This window comes from Gekko japonicus, unplaced genomic scaffold (assembly GCF_001447785.1).
Source record: "Gekko japonicus isolate JY-2015 unplaced genomic scaffold, Gekko_japonicus_V1.1 scaffold185, whole genome shotgun sequence".
Classification (NCBI taxonomy): domain Eukaryota; kingdom Metazoa; phylum Chordata; class Lepidosauria; order Squamata; family Gekkonidae; genus Gekko; species Gekko japonicus.
Window position 1 is genome coordinate 1,309,031 of NW_015176457.1, and position 9,209 is coordinate 1,318,239.

At 47.5% G+C, this 9,209-nt stretch overlaps 1 protein-coding gene across 1 annotated transcript; it reads left to right on the forward strand.

Moving 5' to 3' along the window:
* Positions 1 to 4,293: 4,293 nt before the first annotated feature.
* Positions 4,294 to 8,730, forward strand: ING2 (inhibitor of growth family member 2). The gene is made up of 2 exons (XM_015426970.1): positions 4,294 to 4,401; positions 6,430 to 8,730. Exons 1-2 carry the CDS (start codon positions 4,353 to 4,355, stop codon positions 7,095 to 7,097), a joined length of 717 nt encoding a protein of 238 aa, XP_015282456.1. The 5' UTR covers positions 4,294 to 4,352; the 3' UTR covers positions 7,098 to 8,730.
* Positions 8,731 to 9,209: the final 479 nt, after the last annotated feature.

Below are 9,209 nucleotides of genomic sequence, written 5' to 3' on the forward strand. Positions count from 1 at the left end.
GGATTATTAGGAAGGGTATTGAAAACAGATCAGCCAATATCATAATGCCCCTATATAAATCAATGGTGCGACCTCATTTGGAATACTGTGTGCAGTTCTGGTCACCACACCCTATAAAGGATATTATAGCTTTGGAAAAAGTGCAGAAAAGGGCAACTGAAATGATAAAAGGGTTGGAACACTTTCCCTATGAGGAAAGGTTAAAGCGCTTAGGGCTGTTAAGCTTGGAGAAGGACGTCCTTCTTCACCCAAAGAGTGATTAACACATGGAATTCACTGCCACAGGAAATGGTGGGTGCTACAAGCATGGACGGCTTCAAAAGGGAATTAGATAAGCATATGGAGCAGAGGTCCATCAGTGGCTATTAGCCACAAGGTATAGATAGGGACTCTGGGGCAAGTGATGCTCTGTCTCCTTGGTGCTAGGGGGGGTCAACAGTGGGAGGGCTTCTAATGTCCTGGCCCCACTGGTGGACCTCCTGATAGCACTGGTATTTCTGGCCACTGTGTGACACAGAGTGTTGGACTGGATGGGCCTTTGGCCTGATCCAACATTGGCGTCTCTTATGTTCTTATGGATTCAAGTCCCAAATCCTCCTGAATGTATAAGCTTTTTACACTGAGACTGATTCCGCAAAAGCAGCTGTTCTGCCCTCAATCTCCTGTTTCCCCTGGTTGTACTACTCAATTTCCCACTATTTGCAGCGTGGCTGCATTTTGACCCGCATCTTCCCCCCCCCCTCCAATTTTCCCCACATCTTCTTGATCCTTATTTTTTAGGATCAAGAAGATGCAGGGGAAATCGGGGGCAAATAGTGGGGCCAACCCTGCTTAGTTTCAGGAATTTGATGATTAGGGCTTTACGACAAAAGCGCATTTAGAAAAATGGATCCATATGACTTACATATGGTGTCCACCTTCTCTTGAAGTCAATGCGGTTATTATCAGAAGCTAGGAGGAGCATGCCTATCATACCCATTCTGCAGTCACTCCATTGGCTGCCCACCGGTTACCAGGTGCAATCCACAGACAGAGCCTTTCATGGCCTTGGTCCCTCATATCTGCAGGAACTTTTCTTCTCCAGTGTTCTTGCCATGACACCTTTGCTCATCTTCACCCTTAAAGTGGGCAAACATCAACAACTGCCTGTACACACGCATTCTCTGTAAGGGCCCCACTACGGAATGGGGAAGAATTGTTCAGGAGGGCATTTTTATAAAGATGATACATTATGACAGAATGGTTCAAGACAGAGGTCCTTTCTGGGGGGATCGCAGTTCCCCCGCGTGAAGTACCGGGTGGGGGGCACATGACGAAGCCCCGCCCCCTGCTTCCGGCCGCCCCACTTCCGGCCCTTATTCAGCCAGGAGGAGGCAGGAGAAGAGGGAGGGTAAGTTGCTTCCGCCCTGCCTCTCCCCACCCCTGCCTGCCTGGGGCCAGGGAGGGCCTTTGCGGGTCTTCCTTGCACTCCCGCCGGCCGGGACCCTTGGGGGGCGGGGTGTGTGGCCTTATGACACACTTCCGGTGATGTCAGGGGGTGTGGCCTTATGACACATTTCCGGTGATGTCAGGGTGTGTGGCATATGCTAATGAGTTATGCTAATGAGTTCCCCTAGCTCTTTTTCTACGAGATGACCCCTGGTTCAAGAAGATGCTTTAATAAATGGAACAGGACTGTACACTGTGTCACTGCATATTGTATTACCTGTTTGCTGTATTGTTATCTTGCTGTCATTGAATTTCTGTTTATGTAATACCGTTTTCTGTCATATTTAATACTTAAGCTTTGTTTCAGATTTCTGCTAGTCCTCCCGTTACATCGCATATGAGTTGTCTCATCCTATTATTGCATTGGCTTTCATTGTGTAATCTGCCTTCAGTCTCAGTGAGAAAGGCAGCCTATAAACAACATGTGGTTGAAAGTGCCGTCAAGTCACAGCTGACTCATGGCAACCCTGTCGGGTTTTCAAGGCACGAGATGTTCGGAGGTGGCTTGCTGTTGTTATTCCTAGCCAGGGCTGACCCTGCTTAGCTTCCGAGATCTGAGGACACTGGGCTAGCCTGGGCTATCCAGGTCAGGGTATAAATAATGTAAAAAAAATTATTTCCCACATAAAAATGACAAGGATCCACTTTTAAATGCATTTCCGTGCCACTGCAGCATTACAATGCACAGATCTGTTTGTTCTGGTACATTCCATGGACACTGGTGCAATATTAGATTGTAAATTGCACTTCAGTATCCTCTTTTTTGGAGCTGCGGTGGCTCAAGTGGTTAAGATGCTGAACTGCAGGCTGTGGAAGGTCGGTAGTTCAGCAGTTCGAGACCCGAGTGTGCCACATGACGGAGTGAGCTCCCGTCTCTAGTTCCAGCTCCTGCCAACCTAGCAGTTCGAAAGCAAGAAACTACAAGTAGATAAATAGGTACCACAACAGCATTCCGGGCGCCTTGGTGTTTAGTCATGCCGGCCACATGACCACGGAAACGTCTTCGTACAGCGCTGGCTCTTTGGCTTTGAAACGGAGATGAGCACCGCAACCCTAGAGTCAGATTCAACTGGCTTTCGCGCAAGGGAACCTTTATCCTCTTTTTAAAGAGATGCTACTTAAGGGGACCTTTGTTTTTAGAGCATTGGGGAGCATGGTGATAATAACACAGAGCCTTAGACCTATAATGTTAATGTTAATATCCATAAACAAAGACATGAAGGATGACACCTGGTTTTGTGTTATTTCTGTTGAAAGTTTGAAATGTTTATTAGTTTGAAAAGTTGAAGAAGTCTCCATGTATCTTTTGTTTTCATGCTTGCGCACACAAGCTAGAGCAATTTAGCCTGCTCTAGAAATCCTATGGATTCAAGGAATCCATTTAAAATAATCTACATCCAACTTTAAGACAAACCCTGGTAGTGTTTATAAATGCAACGCCTCTGCAGCCCAATCCAGTGCCTGGATGGAACTATTCACCTCTGCCATCTCCGTACCTTCACCCACCCATGGAATCGCCAAGAGTCGGACACGACTGAATGGCTAACAACATGCTGTCACTCTTAAAAGGAATAGCAGCTTGACATTATACATTTTCTGACCTATCTAACATGCACCGTCTAATCCACGCAACCTCCCAGAAGTGCTGGAAAACGTGAGGCAAGGAGCAGAGGAAAGAAATTAGATGCTTTCTTCAAAAGTACCAAGAATGCAAAAACAACGCAGGTGCCTAGAGACTCCTGTTCCGTTTTGCAGAAACAGAAGGTAGGAGGCAGCAGAAGCCATCCCTCCGGTCCTCCTGCTCTCAAGGCGACAAGAGTGAGGCTGAAAGGCTGTACAGTACGGAAGCCGATCCCGCTGAGTTCACCGGGGGTGACTCCTAAACAAGAGTGCGCCTTAGCTATTTCCCCTGCACATTTTCAACGAGGTCCGAGTACTACTCTAACAATCCACGGTTGCCCCCCTGCTGCAGAAGCTCTCTGACGCACAACGTCCCCTCCATCACTCCCCAGTCGCGTGCGTCCGCTCAAAGTCACTTTTATCCCTCCCCCCTCCTCCTCCGGGCTTCCAGCGCCTCCCTTTTCTCCTCGATAAGCGCGTTCCAGGAGACCTTAAGAGATGCGGGGCGGGGGTGGGTGGGGAAAGACAGGGTTGCAAGGAAGCGCTCAGGGAAACCAGGCTTCGTTCCGAAGAGCTTCATTTCCGCCCCTTGCGACAGCTGATTGGCTGGAACACATGATAAAAAAAAAAAAAAAGAGCGAGCCAACGACTGAACGTTCTATCAGGACGGAACGGGAACGGAAGCGGCGGACAGCCTCCGCCGAAGGGTGCCGATGCCCCTTTAAGCAGAGTTCTGCCTTTCATTCCTTTCCCTCCCCACCCCACGTTTGTCTTCTGACGTCCGGCCCCCTCGAGCCAATGGCGGCCGCCGTGAGGGGAAGGCGGGAGAATGCGAACCGGCCGCGCCTTATAAGGGAAGGCCTCGCGCATGCGCAGTCCCGCGATCAAAAAAAAGTAGGGGGGTGCGGAAGGGAGAGGAGGCGGGGAGTTCCAAGTGAGGGGAGGAGGGTTTCCTCTCGCCCCGGCCGCCGCTGCCGCCGCCTGAGAAGCCGCCTCGGGGGCTCCCGTCCCTCCCCTCCCCCTTCCCTCGCGGGATCGGGGTCTCCTGCGGGAGGAGGAAGGGGGGGCTGTCACGTCGCGTCATGATGTTGGGGTCGCCGGGGCAACAGCCGGGGGGGGCGGGGGGCGGGGCCGGGGGCGTCCCGAGCTTCCCGTGTGGCGGCGGCGGCGGCGGCGTGTCGGAGAGGTTCCTGGCGCGCTACGTGCAGGACTACCTGGAGTGCGTCGAGTCCCTGCCGCTGGACATGCAGAGGCTGGCCTCGCTCCTCCGGGAAATGGACACGCGATGCCGGGGTGAGTGAGTGAGGGAAGTGAGTGGAGGGCGAGGGGCGGCGGCGGAGTGTGGCACCGCTGCTCCCCCCTCCTCCTCCTCCCTCGGAGCCGTCGCTGGCGGAGGGGGCGGGGGCTCTGGCCGGTTCGCTCCGCCCCCCGCCACACGCACGCTCGGGGGGAGAAAATGGCCACCTTCTCTTCCCCCCGCCGCCTCCTCCTCCTCACACACAAGCCGTCCTCGTTGGTGACACCCGACTGGGGTCTCGGGGTGACCCCTGAGGCGATTCAGAGGAGGGGAGTCTCTCGATCCATCCCCCCCCACACCCACCCATCGCTTTTCGCGCCCCCGGGGGGGGGTGTGTGCCTGCGAGCGCGGCTCCCGTTCCCTTCGCGTTGGCACAAAGGCACGTTTCCCGATCCCTCGTTGCCTGTTAGGCGCCCACCGTGCCCGCGGAGGGAGAGAGCCGCCTCCCTCGGGACTGGCGACGCGCGTCGCCCCAAAGTTCCGAGCCGCTCGCTTGGGGTCCGTAGAGGTAATCCATGCCTGCCTGCCTGCCAGCCTGCCTTCTTTTGGGCCGTCGATGCTTCTCTAGTGCCCTGGAACTCGAGGTCTTCAGACGCTGCCCTTCCTCCGCCTGGTTTCCCAACCACTTGTGTGCTGCTTCACGGTGACAGCCAGGAGTCACTCCCAGCGTTCCCACTAAACTGAGTTAGTGTGAGCTAGCTCCATTTTTTTAGCCTCCGGCTCATGTATTTTTGTCTTCGCTCAGGAAGGCTGGCTCCAGAGCAAACTTAATTGATACAGGAGCCCAATCGCTCGCTGACAAATTTAATGCCCTAAGCTCACAAAGTAGAATTTTTGCTCACCGGACTCCACAGCTCAGAGGGACCAGTGTTCCTTCTAAGCTGAGTTAGTGTGAGCCAGCTCACAGTTTTTCAGCCTCCGGCTCACACAGTTTTGTCTCCGCTCAGGAAGGGTGGCTCCAGAGCAAACTGATGTATGCAGTAGCCAAATCGCTTGCTCACAACTTTAATGCCAGTAGCTCACAAAGTAGAATTTTGGCTCACAAGACTCCACAGCGTAGAGGGAACATTGGGACTAGTATTTGTTCCATCGTTTTTGGACCCAGGAAGGCTGACCTTGTGGTGCATCAAAGATCAGGATGTAAATCCGTTTAAAAGCAGTTGGTGGTAAATCTAGTAAGGCTGGGGTACCTGTTTTCTTATCGACATGAAGTATCTGGCTTCAGAACAGATGCCCACAGCCACTTACTTTCTTCTTCCACCGCCCACCACTGTGTGTTGCATGGCAGATCTTTCCTGTTTTGACTTGGTGTCTTCTGTGAACTATTTTAGTTCTCTGGATAGTGAGAATGCATGGGTGGTAGCGTTTCTAGACTTCGTATCTTGAGGGTTTTATTTGTTTGGTTATATTATTTATAGTCTGCCTTGCTCACAGGGACTCAGGGTGGATTACACATTGTGAATCAGTACAATCAACAAAACAGGACACTCAGCAATCGATGCATTCAGATTTTAGAGGTCTGGAACTACCAGAAAGAAATGAAGCGCAGCATAAGTATTCACATGACATATTAAGCAGTACAGAAATTACATAAATAGGATCCTACTTACCCAGGTGGGGTAGCCGTGTTAGTCTGAAGCAACAGAACAAAGTTTGTTGGTCTTAAAGGTGCCACTGGACTCAAACTTTGATCTATAAATAGGCCGCAGTCCCTAATAATTTCTCCAAGCAAGTTTGTAACACCATTTTGTATAGTGCATCCCTATAACCTATAATCCCTATAAGGCTTTCCTGGCCTCCTCGGGCAAACACGGAGAAAGCACTTGTACACGCAGTTGTTGGCTTTGTCCATCTGCAGGCTGGGACTTGCAGAAGACCCTGCTGACTTGAGTGAAGTTGCTGTGGGGTGTTCCCCCCCAAAGCAAAGTATTTGACAAATCGTAATTACATAAACTGGAAAGCAATTGCTTCAGTAGTTCTAGATTGTAGTATGCTTACTCTGTTTTTTGTTTCTTTGACAGAAGCATTGAAAGAAATTGATGAAGTTTATGAGAAATACAAGAGCGAAGATGATCCTGTTCAGAAAAAGCGTTTGCAGCAGCATCTTCAGCGAGCCTTAATCACCAGTCAAGAGCTAGGAGATGAGAAAATCCAAATAGTCACTCAGATGCTTGAGTTAGTAGAGAACAGAGCCAGGCAAATAGACTCTCACTCTCAGTGTTTTCAAGATCTTTCAGATACTGAAAAACCCATAGAAAAGTCAAAAGTGGATCCTTGTCAACCGGAGAGATCTTCACGAAGGCCCCGCCGGCAGCGTACCAGTGAAAGTCGCGATATATGCCATATAGCAAATGGAATTGATGAGTATGATGACCAGCCTCCTAAAGAAAAGAGATCTAAATCTGCCAAGAAAAAGAAACGCTCTAAAGCTAAACAAGAAAGGGAAGCTTCTCCAGTAGACTTTGCAGTAGACCCTAATGAACCAACTTACTGTCTCTGTGACCAAGTGTCTTATGGAGAAATGATAGGATGTGACAATGAACTGTGTCCTATTGAGTGGTTTCACTTTTCATGTGTTGGACTCACCTATAAACCAAAGGGGAAGTGGTATTGCCCCAAATGTAGAGGAGACAACGAGAAGACTATGGATAAATGTACAGACAAATCCAAAAAAGATAGAAGATCAAGGTAGTCGATGCTCTCAATGTGTTGACAGCTGCTTAGTTTTTATTACAAAAAATCTGTTTAATAAGCAGACCAGTATTTTAGAAAAATGCATAAAGCTATGCAATAACTTTTAAAACCCACAGTACTAATGGAGTATTAATAGATGTTAGTACTATTGTGCTCTTGAATATTCTGCACTAAATAACCAAATTCTTCAAACAGGGTCACATAGGAGTAGCACAGAGGGAATTCCGTTTCCCTCAGTCTTCTTAATAATGGTAGAATTATGTTGATGCCTGGTAAGGAAGAACTGGAGGGATAATCATGTTAAGACTGGTGTGTTAACATCTGTTGCAGTCACAACTTTAGTTACTTTTTTAAGTCTTTCAAGGCGAAAGCCAGCCTGCTTCTTTATTGCCTTCCATGTGATCTGCATATATGTCTCTAACTTATTTACGTTAATCTTGTGGTGGTGAGTTTAGATGTCTATGTTTAGAGAAAGTATATTAAGTGGTGAAATACTCATGGCTAGAAGAGTTCCACTCAGCATTATAATGCCAATCCTGAACAGACGCTTATTGTCTTTTCCATGCTGCCTCTTCTCATAACATCAGTTGTAACATCTTGCTTCTGAATCGTGCAATGGCCAGGAGCACATCATAATGTTGAAATGCTTAGAAATACCGTGGATGTGCAGGAACAGCAATGTGTATCAGTCTGTGGCTGTGGCAAGAGTTTGGATTTAAGAGTCTGGAAAACAGTAAAGTGCAGTAAATAGCAGAAAACACCTATCTTGTATAAAAGGAAAACAGTGATTGTTTAAAAGGCCCTGCACTTTTCAAAATTGTATTAAGCTTCATAAAGCCTGACAAATAACGACCTTTGGAACACAGCAGCTGATGGTGCTCTAAGAGCAGGCATTTTCCCCTTAACAGAGCATTTGATGTAGTTGTGCTCTGCCTGTCAACATAACACTGTAGGTTTTTCCAGACAGTAAGTATTGTTTTCTTTCTGGCAGGTCAGAGGGTTTCACTTGCATTTCATGAAGGATGTTACTGTGCCCATGCATGGCAATAACAATGTAAAATAAACCGATAAAACAGCCCAAGAACAATGTTCCATATTCTTTGAATTCTTGTTCTTACAACAGCAATATGATGTTCCTGTGGTGATTGATACTCTATTACATCGACTCATGTTTTACTGAGCTTTTAGAAGTTCTGAGTACTCAAAACAAAAATTGATTGCATCTTGTGACTTGGACAGCTTCATTTTATAAGGGTGAGAAGCAGTATCTGTGGGAATTTAGATATAATCCAAATTAACTGCAGCTTTTATTACACATCAGTAATTTGCGGACTCATTACCTGTATGTTCCATAAAGGCATAAGCTTGTTTCATCTCGGCATACCCTGAAATTGCATTTCACAGGTTTCATGTGAACGGGCAGATCATGAACTATTGCCCATCATATAGCAGTAGTCTTCTTCCATAAATGTATTCTCTTGCTCAGAGGCTTAATGCAGATTCATAATGTAGCTGTAATTTTGTTATTTTGGTGAAATTTCCCTGTCTTGAAGAAAATCATGCACTGGCCAGGAAAACAGTCTAAACTACTGTTGTACTGTTGCAGTTGGTTGCTGTCTCCCCCCCCCCTCCCCCAATCATATACAAATGCTTGGTCTAAGTCAAATGAAATTTTTTTAAAAGGCTTTTATTTTAATGGCTACTGTATAACACCACACGCCAACACCTTCCACTGATTACAAAACAAACTAAGTTATTTCTAGAATGCTGTTATATAAGAGTTCAGATTCTTTCTAGGCACAGAAATTCTGCTAACGAGTAATATTGTGCATCAAATTTCTGCACAACTTCGAAACCGGGAATGCCCTGGCTTGTTTCTGCAGTTCGTTGTGTCTCCGTCTGATGGATACTTGGTCTTTAGTCCTATCTTAGCAAAAAGGTAATTTTTCCTGTTTTTAAGAAATGGCATCATTGCTATAAAGTACTACTTTGATTTTTTTTTAAAAAATATGCTTGTTGTGGTTTGACAATCTCTCAGTTCTAAAATTTGTAAGCCTGGGCACATACAAATGGGAACTGTGCTACTAGAGTGTACCGATTACTTGGATCT